At 43.2% G+C, this 17,790-nt stretch overlaps 1 protein-coding gene across 1 annotated transcript; it reads right to left on the minus strand.

Annotated features, from left to right (window-relative positions):
- Nucleotides 1-14,981: 14,981 nt before the first annotated feature.
- Nucleotides 14,982-15,491, minus strand: HD556DRAFT_1231844 (uncharacterized protein; the record flags this gene model as incomplete). Its single annotated transcript, XM_041297465.1, has 1 exon — nucleotides 14,982-15,491. A coding segment is annotated over one exon (510 nt), but the record flags the coding sequence as incomplete, so codon positions are not given.
- Nucleotides 15,492-17,790: the final 2,299 nt, after the last annotated feature.

The following is a 17,790-nucleotide window of genomic DNA, read 5'->3' on the forward strand; positions in this document are numbered from 1 at the left end:
GCTGGACTAGGGGTCTCATGGGCAACAGAGACAAGGAGAGAGTCCCACGGCGGTTTCCGAAGCTTAGTCAGAGGAGGTTGGCAGTTTCGCACAGAGCAAGCAGCACAATCATTCATTCCAGTAGCAACACATCACAGAAGCCAGTCTTGCCTATCACATCATGGTGAATGGAGTGCATTCGAACTAGCCAACATAGTCTTTGTTCTAGCTTAAAGAAGCTATAGTCGCAGTCGCAGCTTTGGCCCTTGCAATTGTGTAAACACAACTCGGAAGCAAGTTCGGAACGCAGAACACAACATGCTTAATTACACAAACATGTAACAGAGAATACAGTTCTTTTACGTCGTGTCACGCTCAGAAGGGCTAAGCTAGACAGCAGGTGTTCATAGAACATCTGTGGAGACCATAAAAGGACTGTACTTGCATTATCATTTACGTGGATTCTCATCGGAAACTGATGCCTAGCAGCTTAAGACCCACAGCAGATACAAGAAAGGCAATGACGAATATTCATTTAAAAGTCAACTGGTCAGATTGGTTGATGAATACGTCCACTGATTCCTCCCCGCTCAACACACCAGAATCATCCTCACAGAATACACCACATCTTTCAGATAGCTTGCCTCTTAGTAGCCTTGGAGACGAAGACCAAATCAACGTACCATTTCCAGAGTTAGAGGTCCCAGAATTAGACCTGCAATTGCCCCCACTCGACTTTCAACCATTACCGCGTTATACAAAAAGAGAGCCACTCAAATCGATTTCCACAGCACCAGACTACGACTTAAATAGCTTTTTCAAAATCGCACAAGCCAAAAGCAAAATGCCTACAGAAACACCACAGATATTTCATGGGGATGGCCGGACATTGGAAAATCCTGCAGATTTCTTAAAGTCGTTTAACTGGGCAATGAGACAACAGTCCATCATCGTGAGCATGGACAAACTAGATGTGTTTGGAGATTACCTGGGGACAGGCTCACAAGCCGAGATATGGTTCAAAGCTCTTCCATCGGTGGATAGAACCACATGGCTGGGGTTCGTCACAGTGTTCAAAAGGCACTGGCCACCAATTGTAATCGTGGAAAAAACTAAAGCAGAATATGAGAAGGAACTGCTGGAGTTTTTATTAACAGATAAGGAGGTCGGAACGAAAACCACCTTATACAATCGTGAATGCTGGACGCATGTGGCCTGGGCCACTAAGGCATTACAGTTGGCAACGAGCACAGGGATCGCATCAAGTACGTCCATGATCTGGCAGGTTAGAGGGAAGCTCCTGGGAGTTGTAAAGGACCTCTTGAAGGATACAGAGTATACAGATTGGGCGGAATTTACAAAGGAAGTCACAGAGCTGAAAGGAACACGGCTAATGGAGAAAAAAGAGCAGCACGTGAAACAGGAATTGGAGGTCAATCTATTGCGCGCAGATGTAGCCCATTTACAAGAATGCAGCACAACGCAAAACCCGATCACAGCACTCCAGAATCAGCTTTCGCAGATGACCATAAATCCTTCAGTAATACCTAACACGTCTCGCAGTGGTAATACCATCACGCGCACAGCAGTGCAAACGACCACGGCGTATCCACCATCTACTTTCACTCATCAGCCAACCACAGCCTTGCAACCATTGGTGGTCACGGAAGACTTGAAAACAATGGTTAGACAACTTATAGCATTATACACACACCAGCAGGATACAGCGGTGGGACGCACAGCGTATGCTATGCAAATAGCCCAATGGAATGCGAAATGGGGAGAGAATACGAGGGTCACGCACGAGACGGGATACCCACTTAAACAGGGCACAGCAGTGATCGCCTCAAGCGAATGCTTTGCGTGTGGTATGCATGGGCATAATGGGAGAAATTGCCCAATACCACCAGATCATCAGGAGAGATTAAGGCGCAAGGAAGCAGCATGGAGAGCGATAGTAAGTAGGGTTTTGGGATCATTCAATCAAACAACGGCTACACCAATAGCATTAGTATTTGGGCATGCGCAACAGCTGGTATCAGCTTGGATCGAGGAAATTCAGGAAGGCAGCAAGGGAAAAGAGAATGGGTCGGTGTAAGAAAGGATATCACGTCGACCCAACAATCCAGGAATATCCAAGCTGAAGAGAGGGTCCTCACGCGGGGAGAGGCACCGCACGAGGACAACCCGGTCATGTTATGCCCCAACCCCGTCAATGAACGTATAGATAATGCACCAGCCGCAGTTGTACCTGCTCTGACAGAAACAATTCAGATCGTTGATTTGTATACAGTGGGACATATAACGGCAACTAGACAACAAGTGGATGCAAAGGAAGCGGTCCCATTCCTACATCGAGTTTTGTCAGAGGGTCCAAAAGGGGAAATCGTCAGAGTTAGAGCACTGTTCGATGACGGGGCTATGGTCGGGGCGATGTGCGTATCAGTATTCAACAAAATCAAGCATCGTTTGCATAACTGGAACCAGTCGAAATGACAATTATGCATGGCGAATGGGAACATCGTCAGTTCATTAGCAAAATGGTCGGGAATGATAGAGATTGAAGGAGTGCGAGCAGAGGGAGAATTCAAGGTGTTTGACAGTGGTGGAGGATGGGGATTCCTTTTCGGAAAACCGATGCTACAAGCATTCAAAGCAATACACGAGTATGAAATGGACACCATCGTTATTGAAGACCAGAGTGGGAAGGTCACGATATGCAACCAGATCATAAACACGCCAAACGAGGAGGAGAGCTTAACACTAGATAATAAGCAGTAGGGAAACACAGTGGGGGGCTTGGAAACACCCCCCTCGAGGCAAGTCTTGACAACTCCTAGTAATAATGGAACAAAGGACACTAATAATAAGCCGGAGTATATGCAAATATCATGCTATGGTGGAGATGTTTGCGCGGATACATTCTGCTATAATAGCAGCTCATTCAGCTACATCTTTTTCAGAGTGGTCAAACACCCAGACTACGAACTTGGGGTGTTCTACTTGGAACCATGCTAGTAAGACTCTATTGTCAAGATGGTCAAAGATTTGGGCGGAGTGTGACATATGCACTGTTGGGAATCCCCTGTTTGGAATTGGGGTAAACTGGGAAAGGGCTGCATGGTGATTCGAGCTGTTCTGGCTCAGAATGGATCTGTTTGTGTCTGCTAGTGCTAGGTGCGCTAGGATGGCCTGTTCTTCAGTAGTTGGTTCATGCTTGACAGTGGGACTTATAGGGGCACTCATATTTTGATCTTCTGTGAAGTTACTGGGAGCGTAGATGGAGGTAGCAAGGCCGTAGTTTGGGGGATCAACATTGTCAGCTTTGGACACTTTGACACTAAATTCCTGATAGACGAGTAGGTCAGGTTGGAGGGTGTGTGTGTAATTTGTATTGGGAGTAGGGGTAGGTGTGTCAGGGGGGGATCTGGGGGAGTGCAGGTTTTTGGGGACGGGGGGTCAGGTAAATAGGGTATTAGGTCCATGGCGCATTCTAGGTCATCATCGTCCTGGATGATGTTGGGGGATATTTTGGTCCAGACTGAGAGGTCTGAGACATTGGATGAGGCATGCTTGGGTATGGGTGTGTGGCCCAGGATATGGCCTTGGAGGAGGTAATTTCCTTGTCTTTCATCTTGGTTGGACGAAGGATATGGGTTTTAGACGTCGGGGATTTATACTGTTCCTTCAGGTGTAGTCATTCTGGATTTAGTTAGTTTGGCCTGTTCAGTGGGAGTAGCATGGCCGGGTTCATCTTGGTCTCAATATTAGTTGTGGCCTATCATGACTCATCTTTGGGTGTGATTTCTCAAGGGATATGTGTTAGCGGTGGTATGAGTCGGTGCAATGTCAGTCTCTTTATGTGTAGGCATGTGGTGGTGTGTCAGTTTTGTAAGTTGGTGTGTCTTAGACATCTGCAATGTGCATATATGTCGTTTTGGTCAGCTTCTAGTCGTGTGCGTGGGTGTCTTGTTGGGGGTCATTTTGAAGTGGTTGAATCGATTCTGAGTGGAGTTGTGTTAGGAGGTTTAGAGAGGGTTTATTGTTTCAGGGTTTTAGAGTCTTTTTTTATATTTTCATAGCCAGTTGGTACTGTGAGCTGCGACAGCTCAACCTTGCCCCGCAATTTTCATGTGTGGGAATATTCAACCATGGTGGTGGTACGAGAACAAGGGCCCCCCACTACTACTTTTGCCTATAGCACTCCAAAATTCTACATAGATACTATATATTTCACATAATAATTACTTACCTTTCTACCTCCGAGTAGGAGGAGGTCATCTGATATTAGTAGTTCTTAGCTGAATTCCATAATATCATCCTTTCTTTATCCAAAACACTCTGAAAATACCGACAGTAGCCCAACATTCAGTATCCCCAACATTCACTAACTTTCTGACGCATTCCCGATGCAACCTGACCTGAAAAACATTGGACCCGACATTTTTACCTTTGGACATTGTTTCCTGCACTTGGACTATCTTCCTTTTCATATAACTAATTATTCTACTTCCAAACAGCAAACTCCTTGGATCGAATGCACTTGTCTCACAAGTATAGCAGACTAGGCTGTGCAAGACCACAACATTTATATTTGGCTGAGTACTTACTGTGTGTTGTGCTCAGCTATTGTTATATCATTACACTAAAAAACATTGAATTCATAATTATATCTTTGGACATTGTTTTCCATGCTCAAACTATTGACTACACATCTTATCACTAAATACTACTTCTAAACAGCCAACCCCTCAGGTCAAACACACTTGTCTTGCAAGTATAGCAGACTAGGCTGTGCAAGATCACAATATTTATATTTGGCTGGGTGCTTACTTCATGCAGTGTCTAGCAATTGTTGTATTGTTATAGCATGGAAAATGCAGATAAGGTATAGGGAAATCAAGGAATAAGGTTTAGAGTGAGTGAGGGCAAATATATATTGTGAGGTAAGGAGAATCTAGGTATAGGAACATAATAGAGGCTAAAAAGTGCACACTATAAGGGACTACTTCTAAGGTAAACCTATAGGGAGAGGTATACAGCAGAAGGGAAGTAAGTTATAAGCACTTGGAGAAGGAAGGGATAGGAAGGATTGTAAATATGTAAAGACATGTGATAAGACTGCAACACCTTTTACAAGCCTTGAGGTAAAGAAAATCATATACCAACGGGATTTAGATAGACTATGGATGAACAAAGGACCTTCCTAATGTATTTCTGAGATATCCAAAGCACATGAATGTACATCTGATATGGCTGATGCATAAGAAAATGTGGGTTTGGCTTTACACAGGAGTTAATTGCTGAACAAAGGATGGACAAGAATAGGGAAACTTATACATATGTGAAAATAACCTATTTGACACTCAACTCTCTGTTGAGTGTCATAACATATTGTTCTGCTTCCTTCATGGCACCTTTCCTGACTCTATTGGTTTGTCATATGTGTACTGTTTTTTTTACATCCTTACACCTTCATTTTTTACTTCTTTAGCTCATGGTTACAAGTACACCACTGAGTCACAAGATGTATAGTTTGTTTGCATTGTTTGCATACTTTTATTTGTTTTAGAATTGTAATTAATGCACTCTTTGCTCTCCCTCAAATAATTCTTTCTAAATAACTGGCAAACATCTCTCCTAGTACAAAGATAAAAAAAGATTGCAAAACCTGCTCGAGGGTCTAGTCTCAACTCTTCTCATACATCTGTAAACACACAGATTAATCTTTCTGATGAACAACCACAACCTCTAGTTCAAATATCTAACTTTAATTCATATCATTGGCAGCACCTCCTAGATGTACATAACCAGTAAGTACACTTGTCTATCTTTCTGTACACTAATAATCAAATCACTTTATAGGTCAAGGTCAAGCCCAAGCCACTCAAACTCTGGCTATTTAGATTTCTTAAATCTGGCTTTAATAAGTATCTGGATTCTTTTAGCACTAGTGATGCAAAACCAAGCTACTCAGATCCCTCAAACATATACAACTACCAAGACACTAGCTATGGCAACTTGCTGTCTGATGCTGGCTGCAGAAACTTGTTGTCTGGGGCTGCAAGCTTAATGGTAGATCTGGTGCTCATGCAACCTCCAATAATACTGAACTGTCTTACCAGACCTATACATCATTGACTAGACAATGATACTGATGTCATACATACACTAATATATAATTCAATAGCAGATGAGATACCAAACTCAAACATTATACATGTAAGTGTTTCATACTATCTCATGACATATTTTAACATTGATAATAAACATTGAATCCTGCAAAATCTTCCAAAAGATGCCAACACTCTCAACACATGCCTCCAACACTATCATTAAAACTCTATGCAGTACCCTCTCATCAAATGCATACTTATACTCTTACAGCCACTGCTGGCCCATCCAATGCTGCATCATTTGCTGACATTGTTGAGGTTAGTATAGTCGCTTATGAATAAGTCTATAACTGCTCAAGAGAAAAATTATTAAAGGCATTATTTTTTCCCAATGCAATTGCATCATCTTCTGTGGTCCAAATGCCTTATCAAGAAGGTTATTAATAAGGTAGTGCCTTCTGTTATAAGCCTTTGTGGTAAGTTTAATAATAACTATGATAACTAATATTAATTAAATTGTAGGGCTAACTTGGTAGCCATCTGTCCCAAAGGATGTGTCAGCAATTTGATAAGGAGTAACAGTTGTGTGCTTGGTAACCTCATGTATACAATATCAGGGTGTGCATTGTTGGAACAAGGCCAACTGACATTCATGAAGTACAAGTTTTCTGCAGACAGAAAGAAGAGTAAATTTGATTTTATTAGTTTCTGCTTGAATTCTCTCAGTAAGGCCAAGAAGATAAGTTTAAATAGGTGGCACTGCAGGCATTTTCCCATTTTCCTTCACCAAATATTCAAAAAACATTGATTGAGAAGATGGAATTTTCCCCTCATTTTGTCTGTCAAAATAAAGTAATTCATATTTTAATGATTTTCTGTGTGTGGGACATGATGCAAAAATTGATCATGTTCCTTTAAGGATAATGCTGTATTTTTCATTTATTGTCTGTTAAATAACAGCTTAAAATAATGTTAATTTTCTTCTCTGTGTTTGTCAAATATACATAGAACATTTGAAAAACTAGAAGAACTTTTACAAGGTTGTTCATAGAATTCAAATCATACAGCAATACAAATTCTTGCAGCTGACTTATGTGAAGCTCACAAGATGCTCAAACAGTTCAAGAAGTTTAGACTCCTATACTATTAGCATCATATTAACCACCTCCATTTCATTCAACCATGAGCATATTCACTTAGATATCTCACACCTGAGGCTATCACAAAGGGTCCTTTGATCTGCTTCTCATAGTGGACTATGGAGCAGATGATTGGTAACCTTAGTTATAAAATTTGTTTACATTCTTAGTCATATGCTAACTTGTCCAAACATCATATTCAATATTGTAAGGTTAATGCACTGAAAGTTGTGATTCCAACTCTTGACCCACCAACAGACATACTCCCATGCTATTTACACTGCTGAGTGCTGAAAGGCTATCACACAGGTTTAAAAGTAGCACCCTTGACCGCTGTAGGTAAGAAATGTAAAGGAGTGGAAAGTGGGTGGTGTGAGATGTACTCAGATGGTCCTCTGTATGCAAGCTAATGTTGGCCCAAGGGGATTGCTACTGAGAAGGTTCCTTTATGTATATAATGGAGGGAAATACTAAATCAGGCGCTTAGTCAAGCCTGGTAAGACATGCAATGGTATGTGAAACACGAGAAAGTGAGAGTGCTACTAATTGATAAGGCATGATGGCACACATGCGGGTGGTTGGAGGACAGTGACTCTAGATGAGCCAAAAACAAATGGAAAGAAGTTCTAGTAAGAGTGTGATGATTGGCGCTCATATACATTCAGGTGCTTAGTGTCAGTTGGCAGTTATGATGGAGATTTAGACTTAGAGTCCATCCAAGTGCGAGAAGATGGTGGTCACTTGTTAAGAGAGGAGAGAATACATGAAAACTATCTGAGTATCGCTAAGTGCTGTCAAGTGCTGAGGTGAACCAGGAAGTGAAGCGATGTAGAGACTGACATCTCTGTGGCCTCATAAAGGTCTATTTCTCTGACGTTATAATCACCTTCCTAGCACAGTGCGACTCATATCTCTTTCCCACACACTTTGCACTTTGTTGGCTGCTCGTGCACATGAGCGCTTTGGACATGCATCGGCACATGCATCCTTGGTTCCGTCATTTGTCCTCCATCCATTCATTCCATGTCTGTTTGGTTCGTCAGTGAGTATTCCTATCATATTTCCATATATTCTGACATATCTCTGGTGCTTGTGCACACATTCCATATGTTGTGTTATGGACCCTTATATTACATGTTATCATGTACTCGCTTTGCCAGCTGTTTGCTTTAGCACTTAAGCATTACTTAGATAGAATATATATACTCCTGTCTCTCTGTATAATGATTATCTTCTTCCCGCACATCATTGGACTCTAAGTCTAAATCTTCGTTGTAACCACTGACCAACACTAAGTGTCTGAGTGTATATAAGCACCACTCATCACATCTTACTAGAACCTCTGTCTATTTGTCTTCCAACTTGTTTAGAGCTGCTGCACTCCAACCACCCACACGCCTGGAGGCCGAGTACTACAGTGCCTTACTAGGTTTGACTAAGTGCCCAGTTCAGTGTTTTCCCTCCATTATATACATAGAGGAACCTTCTCAGTAGCAATCCCCTTGGGCCAACATTAGCTTGCACACAGAGGACCATCTGAGTATATTTCACACCACCTATTTTCCTCCACTTTATATTTCTCACCTACAGCGAATATGTGATAATATGTAATGTAAGGGTCCATAACACAACATATGGAATGTGTGTGCAAGCACCAGAGATACTGCCAGAATACATGAGAATAGGATAGGAATATGCACTAACAAACCAAACAGACATGGAATGGATGGACAGAGAACAAGTGATGGAACCAAGGATGCGTGCACCAATGCACATCTGAAGCGCTTGCACACACAAGTGGCCGATGGAACACCAAGTGCACGGGAATGAGATATAGGTCGTGCTATGCTTAGAAGGTGATTAGAGTGTCAGAGGATTAGACCTCTATGAGACCACATAGATGTCAGTTTCTACTCTATGTGTTCTATTCATCTGTTCTGGTGAGAGAAGAAACATCAGATTAATTGTTAGGAACATAATATCTGAGAACAAATTGAGAGATGCATATAGGTATTTGGGCAAAGCCCCAAAGGGGCTTTCGGCCAGAAACAACGCTCCAAACCTAAGAGATCAAGATGAGCCGTGATTCCCACATGCATAAGGAGCCCAGCGACGCGTCAGGCGCAGCCTGGACTCCCCGTTATAAGGAGCGGGGCGAGACACACCTCAAGGCTAGCACAGCTGTGGCATTGTATAACGAGTGAAGGGTTCAATTATTGGGGTATCTTGCAGGTAAGGTGCCATTATCATAGCGTGGTTGCACAAATAGATAGTGAAGGCTTCGCTTGACCATCTTCCCATTGACTTTACGACGTCGAATGGGATCCCACACAATAGATATTCAAGTGTTCCACCAATCCGAATGCTATGACCCTTCAACTCTGGGCAGCCGCCGTGTCTGGTAATATCTCCAATTCTCTTTAGGAAAGCTCCTTGCATCAATGGTCGCATGCCATTTGGATGTCTCCATGCAAATAAATGATTGTCGGAAGAAGGATTATTGATCGTGAAGTGATTAACGAGTGCCGCTTTGGGATCTGATAAGTCCGTTTGAGCTGCCCAATAAATGTCTTCACCCGTCGCTGATGACTTCGTCCGTGGTATCCGAATCTTAGAAACTCGCAAACCATGACAATCTTCCCCATCCAATTGTATGTCTGCCCGTTTAACGTGTTGAGTTGGTGTGAAAGCCTTGATTGATTTTACAGTCAACTCTCCAAGCCGAGCGAGCAAATAGAATGAGCTAGTTAGGCATGCAAAGATGGCAGCATCGAGAGGTGATTCCAGATTAAGGCCAGTTCGGATTTGGATAATAAATGCGCCTGTAAATGGTTCTCTCTTTGCGTGTTTTGATCCCGCGGGGGCTTCATTGGCTGCGCCATCTAGCGCTGACTTGAGTTCACCTTGTTCTACCTTCCATGCTTGACCATGCAGAATATGCCAGGCCCGAATGCCAAAGACATAATTTCCCAATGTTTTCCCTGCATATGCCCTGGCACAGCTCACAATGAAAGTGAGCATGGTGAGAGTATTAACGGGGCATCACTGATGTTCTGGGATGCTTCATGTGTCACAGAAGACGTGAAAAACTAACAGACCTGCCCCATATGATTCCCTCATGCCTTGTGCCCATGAGGAGTTCATGACAGTGAGAACTCGTTGTAGGTCATCATCTGTGATAGTGAGAATGTTTCCATCTGCATTCCGAATTGACCGACTTTCTGCTGGACACCAAAGCTTGAGTCGATCGCGAGCTACACAGTGTGGACACAATGAGGATATTGCTGGGGTGAGTCCTGCTTTGTACAATGGAGGTTTCGAAAGTGAGGCCACAGCTGTGATTGGTGTTGTGAAACGGGTGAGGTTCCTCTGCTTTTGTTGATCATGTCTCATGCTAGCTGGTCTGCAAGTCTCGTTTGATGCTACCAAAGAGGTTGTGGGAACGTTGGATAGTAGATGAACTGAAGATTCTGGACTGTTATGATCTGATTGCTGTGACGTCGAAGGGATCATAGATGAAACGATGAAGTGGTCTGGGAATGGGGATGGGTGCGAGGAGTAACTCTGTGTTGCCATAGATTCCTCGGGAAGGAGCATTGGCTGGATTGGAGTTACTGGTGACGTATGTTGGATGGAAAGAGTGTGTAGATGGTAAGCCGGATAAGAATTTGAAAAGTCGTTGGAAGACTTGGTTGATGGCTTTGTTACGACTTCTCCCATTCTTCCAGCCTTCGATGACCCCTTGGTTGTCTCCATAGACATGGAAGTGTCATTCTGGTCTATCCAAGGTACTAATGTGTCGAATGAGAAGCTCGAAGCCGACTGCTTCCACCCAACCGATATCTTTTTGTCCATCGAGAGTTGACCACCTGGGATATAACTTCCAAGCTCTCCACTTCTTCCCAATGATAATACCAATACCAATACCAGAGCTAGCATCCAAAAAAGCTGCTGCGTCGTATAGCGTGAGTGGTTTTGGGATGTTTTGACCAACGAAGTTGCTTTGTAACAGGTCTGTCCACCAATTGAGATCTTCTGCCAGGCCTTTGACCGGCCAATGAGGTAAGAATGGACAGTTAAGACAGACCCACAGCATAACCTCGAGGTTTGTGAGATATGCGCGGCCTTGTGGATAGACCAAAGAGACGTGAATGAGTTTACCATACAGCTTTTGTATGTCACTGAGAATATGTGAGACACGACCCTGCCATTCTCATACTGCGTTAAGATACTTTGACTTCTTTTCATTTGCGAGATAAACCAGATTGCATGCGAGATCCCAAGTAAAACCAATGTACAAGTTGGAATATGCGAAGTGGGCATCTTTCTGCGGTTCCCAAGGAATTCATGTGGTACGAGAAGATCGATCAATATCGTCGAAATTAAAGGTGAATGCACCGTCTTCTGGTGAACGCAGTGAGGCACTTGATAAATTGAGGATCGGAAATCTACAATCTTCATCAAACTCTTCAATCATCCCATCATCAAAAATGTGCCTGCCAAACCATATTCGGCTTTCATCTTGATGACTTCCTCTTTGGATAATTTCGTCGTGCCATTGTCTACACTGCTCATTATACTCCTCAAGGAATTCGGTTTGTATTCGAAAGAATAAATGGTCATCGACCCATCGCAACGTAGGACCAATGCCATGAGATCTAAAGATATCAAGTCCTGCATCTGCAAGGCAACCGTAAGCTCCAGCTGAGGGAGATACTCCAAAACATGTGCATGTGTTAATGCAGAATTGGTCATCGGAAATTCAGACCACAGCCCCTGGCCATTGAGAATGATGTAAAGGGATTGTGTGATAAGCTTCCGAAACGTCCCTTGTAGCCATCTGTGATCCAGGTGGTAGTCGACTAATGATAAGTGCAACTGTGTGGAACGTTCCCCAGGTACTGGGAAAATCGTCCAAATTAATACAAGAATTGATTGATGGATTAGGAAATCCGACTGAGGGTGCGTGTGGAAAAGAGTAGTCTTGTATGATGTGAAAACATCCTGGTCAGCCGGGCTTTGGAATAATAGAGAAGGGAGATGACTGGAATGGGCCAATGAGATTCTTGATTTCAGCTGCTGTGCATGGACCGATGTATCTATCTTTTTGAATTTTGGAATGGATAATGGACATGAATTCGTTCTTATAGATGAGGATGGAATCTTTATTCGGCGGAGTCTGAGTGGATGTAATAACAGGAAAATTAAGATTAAAGCCTCGACGAAGACCTTCAGGAATATGTGCATATCTATCAATGAGCCCCACTTGTGTAAGGCAAAGCTCCCAGGCATCCGCATCATATGGAGTGAGGGCTTCATGCTTTCTGTGCTCGAGAGCAAGTCTGTGCTCCATGAGAGGAGGAAGTACAACCTGAACAGATGTGTCGACGGTCATGAGTGGTTTTGCTGCATCCTGTAACTCGTTGCCAATCACTGCAAATTGGCCAACTGTCTCGCATGGTGAGGATTCTTCCGACTCGAACACATAGGGTGTCTGATGCCTGGTCCCACATTTTGGTTGCCTTGCATTCAATAATTTTGTGGCAGTGTCTTCCAAAGCAGACAGCGCAAGTGGATAGGGGATTTCCACTTGCGCTGCTTCGAAAATCCTGCCGCGAACATTTATTCGCCTCTGGAGATGGAGTGCATTCACATGAATCTTTGCCTGAATGTGGTGACTTTGAACGTTGACGTGAGTCTCGTGTCGAGTATCTATTGTCCTTGTTTCCATGGCTCTGATTATGCGAAGATCCTGTTATGAGAGCGTTGATCCTTTGATCCATCTGATGATGGAATCAGAGTAGAATGCAAGTGAAGCATGTAGTGGTAATGAGGCGTAATGTGTGGCATTGTCATATCCCGTGTTCCGGATCTGGACGTATCACACACATCATTTCCGGAAGTCCGGATCCGGCCGACGTCTATCTATGTCCGGATCTGACCCGCTGTAGAAACAACAATACAGGGAGGAACAAACAATGCTCCAAACTGTATCTGTAAATGTTGTGAGGTCGTGCGTTGCCTAGTCTGCTATACCTGAGACGACAAGTGCGTTCGACCCTAAAGGGGAAGCGAGTGCAGCAAGGATCTGGTAGTAGGCGCTACTGGTCGGCCAATGTGAGGCGCGGGAAAGTTGAAGGTACGCGCGCGCGTGAGCGGAAACAAGTGAGAGTAAGAGTGAGTTTGCTTAAGTGGTGATATGATGAATAACAAGAGATGTGAGTGCGAGGTGCCAAGGAATAGATTGCTACTATATTCTGCTAGGTAGTAGATGGGTAAGTAGGAGGTAAAGTCTAAGTTCGAAAGTTTTTTAATAGTATGTAATGCTGGCGCTTATATACGGCGCCTAAGCGCTGTCACGCGGAGCCGAAGCGCTACCGAGTAAGGTATGTAAAGCTATATGTAAGTAAGGGTCCAAATTAAGGGTGGAATGATACACAGATAAGAGAAATGGAAACATACGCACTAGAGAACTTGGTGGACAGTGGATGGATGCTTCCGGATGGCTGGCGCTATAGGGCGATCAAGCGCGGGAAAGCGCGGGAAAGCTGCGCCTCATATAGGGATAGCTGCAGATAGCACACAGAATGGTGCTGCAAGTTCGTGCAATGAACTCCCTAGTGACAAGTGCCATATCACACCATGAGAGGCATGAGTCTCTACACCGCGTCTAACTTCTGCGCCTTATCCCTTTGTACATTCCTACTCCAGTTAGACGATATCATTTTCTGTACCTCATTTCATTTCCGCCTTTATTTTCATCTGTTCTAATCTCCGGGTTCATTTACTATTTTCCGATAGACTAGTGTTTGACTTTTCTATACGCTCCGTCCACAGCTTTGTATAGCTTCAGACTGCGCGTCTCTGTTCTCCGATAAGTCCTCAGTAGTATATAAACCCTGTAGAATCTATGTACATCCTTAGTTCGAATATCATCTTAGACTCTGCTCATTCCCTCCTCCGTCCGACTTGAGTTTCTCTCTCGTCGACCTCCGCTCATCTTAGGATTGATTCCTATAGACTTGTCACCTCCGCCTCTACCTCTGGTAGTCCTCCGCTGTTTCCTTTCTAGTTCGGACTTCGTCTGGATTAGTCTTATCTCTTGTTCCCGAACATCCGCCAGAATTCCCGCGCATCGGACATCGGACTCCGGACATCGCCCGACGCCCTCCGGACATCGTCCAGTAACCTTCGGACATTGTTTGACAGCCCTCAGAAGTTAGGGGCACGTACTTGGGTAAGGGGCGCAGTGCACAAGCTGAAGCCAAGCCCTTCGGATCCGACCTTTGAGCACGTTCTTAACAGGCATGTGGCATGTAGCATGTGGCGTGCGGCGTGTGGCATATGGTAGAGGTTCAAAATCATTTCAATTCAATTCATAGATATATAACAAAGGAATGTAGATTGTTAGTGTATGATCATTTGGCTCTATGAACGAAATCCTGACCCTGTAATCGCACTGGTTGTCTTGTTTCGTACATTCGTCGAGGTAGAGATTAGATCTTGTATGCTCTAAGAGTACTTCATTAATTCGCGACAGATCATATGCTCCTGCCATAGACTTGACAGTGATGTGCCAGCGTTTTCGCTGCTCTGCTTGATAGACGAGCAGTGCCTTCTGCGCGAGGGGGTCACGCATTGAGTGAAAGTCATGGACCTGTAAGTTTCGCCAAAACATAGCCATCATCTTGACATGGTCCGCAGGCCAGGAAGCCTCTTGCATGGCTTCAATAATGCGTGGGCATGCTTAACAAAAGTCTTCAAATGTAAGGTGTCGATCATCAATAACAGCTCCAGCATTTTGCATTGAAGCTGCTGATACCCATGCTGTCTCTCCCCCTGCTAAGGTTACCATGACCATGGCATCTTCATCAATGGAGCTTTTGAGCTTCGCCTCATCAAGACCGGTGTTGGTGAAATACCAGAGTTCGACATAGTCTCCTTTGTCGAGTTTTCGAATCACATATGAAGACGGGATGATTACGGGTTTTGTAGGAACATCAAGGTCTGGAATGACAGTGTACTTGAACTTGTTCTTTTTCCTATCCTCCTTCTGTGCTGCTTCGTCCTCATCACAGTGGTCCTGTTTTTGTCTTTCTTGTTCCTCTTTGTTGAGTCTTTGTACGTGCTCACATCGTTCCCTGTCCTCTTCTACTTGTGCTCGCCATTGGGCCTTGGCAGCAATATTATCTGCTTGCCATATATTCCTAAGAACTATGATGGCTTGAGCCCCATTGATGTTCTCATTGGTAAGCTGAAGTCATGTGTTGACAAATGCGTCATCTGCATAGTTTGGGCAGATACTAAGATTCGGGTCACTGGATAGACGAGGCATATTTAGTGTAGAATGAACTAAGTTTGCTACCTTTTGTAAAGAAAGTGAAAGAACGAGTACTCCGACTATGAAACATTAAGTACAAGTAGTTTGGTAGTAGTAGTATGAAGCAAAGAAGAGATGTCCCAACAAGGACATCTGCCGCATAGACGACATTCTATGTTCGTCCTCGTTCCTTGGACTCACTTAGAACACAAACTGCCTTGGTGGTTGAGTATACACTTCAGATGACAACCTAGGATAGAAAGATACTTACATACCCATATTCCAGAGAGAACAGTCACTTATCTTTGAAAGGCAACACATCTAAAACAGCTGGTGGGAATGGCAGACCTGCAGGGGTAACACTCATGCAGGGGCAGGGACTCCTTAGACCAGCTAGTAGTGTCTGATATAAAATATATTACTGTAATGGATATAAATTGAATTTAACAAAGAAAAAAGGAGCCCTCTGTGGCTGACCTCACTGCTGCCTTGGTCTAATGTCTTTCTTGGTACCTCTTGCCGAGCAATATGATATATCTATAAGGAAGCAAGGAGGCAAAGGGGTTGTGAGACATGCTTACAACTACCAAAAGAGTCATTAGAGGCACCATTAATACCCTAGTGACCAGAGTTATAGTTAATATAAGTATCAGTGATTTTGGGAAGGTCTTATATAGCACCTGGCAGAAGTATCTTACACATACCTATCACATAGGTCAGTTTCCATAGGTTGTATACATAGAGTTTCAGATGTGAACCATATCTAATTGATATTTTGTACACCATTCTGATCTCACCAACATTGACTATTGTAGCAAAGCTACAGATATGTTCATGCCATTACAAGAGTTGAGCCATCTGAGCAAATAAAATAGGCCACAAATTGAAACATTGCATTACAACAGTTTAGATATAGACAAAAAACATTAGCAGTAAAAATGAGTATAATATATGGAGTGATGGAAAAGAAGCAGCACTAGAATGAACATCACTGATCCTCATTCCACAGGAGGTTGTTATGAATAATGGTCTACCACTGGGGACTGTTGTTTGTGAGGAGCTTAGGAACAACCATGTTACCAGGGAAATCAGTCAGGTCCTTTTGGAAATATTCTATGAGTATTCTTGGCAATAATAAGCAACAATATGTAAGTTTAAATCATGAAATATTTACTGCTGAAACATGGTTTCAATTATGTATGTGGGGAACAGTACCCTGATGATTGTCTACTACCTCCTGCTTGATAACTTTGTGAATGTTCTTGAACAAAGTATCAACAAAATTCTAAAATTTTCCTAAACTAAAAATGGTAGGCTTGCTATTGTCCCCAAAGCCAGAGTTGTTCTCAGCAAGAGCTCTACTATATGGAGTTGTATCAGGCTCCTTGTTATCCTTGGGCTCATAACCCTGGTCTGCATCATCATTATTACATAAATTATCCTCCAACCCTTTGGTACCATTAGCTAAATAACCATTGTCAATAGCTTCATTGCCAGCAGTTTCTGTATTGTGCATTTCCTAGCCTTCATCCTGGTCATACAGAACTTTTTCTTCACCTAACATCTCATACTCAATGCTGTCAATGTTGATGCCAAGCTTCAGTCCAATTCTAGCATGGACAGCAGTGTGAAGAGACAAAATAAGAAAAGGCAAATAAAGGTCCTTGAGTGAAATAGTCTTGTAGTCACTAATATTAATCATAAAGACATGTAAGCAGTGCCACTAACTATTGCAGATTATTATAACCACAATATCTAATAGTAGGATGAAAATGCACTAGAAATGCAAGCCTGTTCCAATGAGCTGAGTTAACCTTAATGGAGTCATGTGCAAGTGATTTTGCCATGTCCATAATGCTCATGCATCTGCAAATAGATGTGAGCAGCTGAGCAATCATTTCAGTGATTCTTGAGATAAACTTCCGACCATCATGTTATGTACTTTTTTTTGGTATCCTTGTTTATTATCTAGTGGGGCAGAGCCCTATAGTAGACAATACATACACTATTTACTGTTTCAGTTTGCGTCATTGGGTTGCGGTGTCTTTGCTAATGGTCACAGCATTAGTGAGGACGGTTATGTCTGTTGAGACATTTGAGGTTGGGCAGTGGACTGCAGTGGGTGGGTCTGTGCAGCTTTATTTGTTGTTGTCGCTATTCTTCTTGGAGAGAGAGACATCTCTCAAAGTCTGTTCAAGTCTTCTCATGCAGGCAATGTATTGGAATAAAGGTTTGA

Source organism: Suillus plorans, assembly GCF_016647745.1.
Source record: "Suillus plorans strain S12 chromosome Unknown HD556scaffold_12, whole genome shotgun sequence".
Lineage (NCBI taxonomy): Eukaryota > Fungi > Basidiomycota > Agaricomycetes > Boletales > Suillaceae > Suillus > Suillus plorans.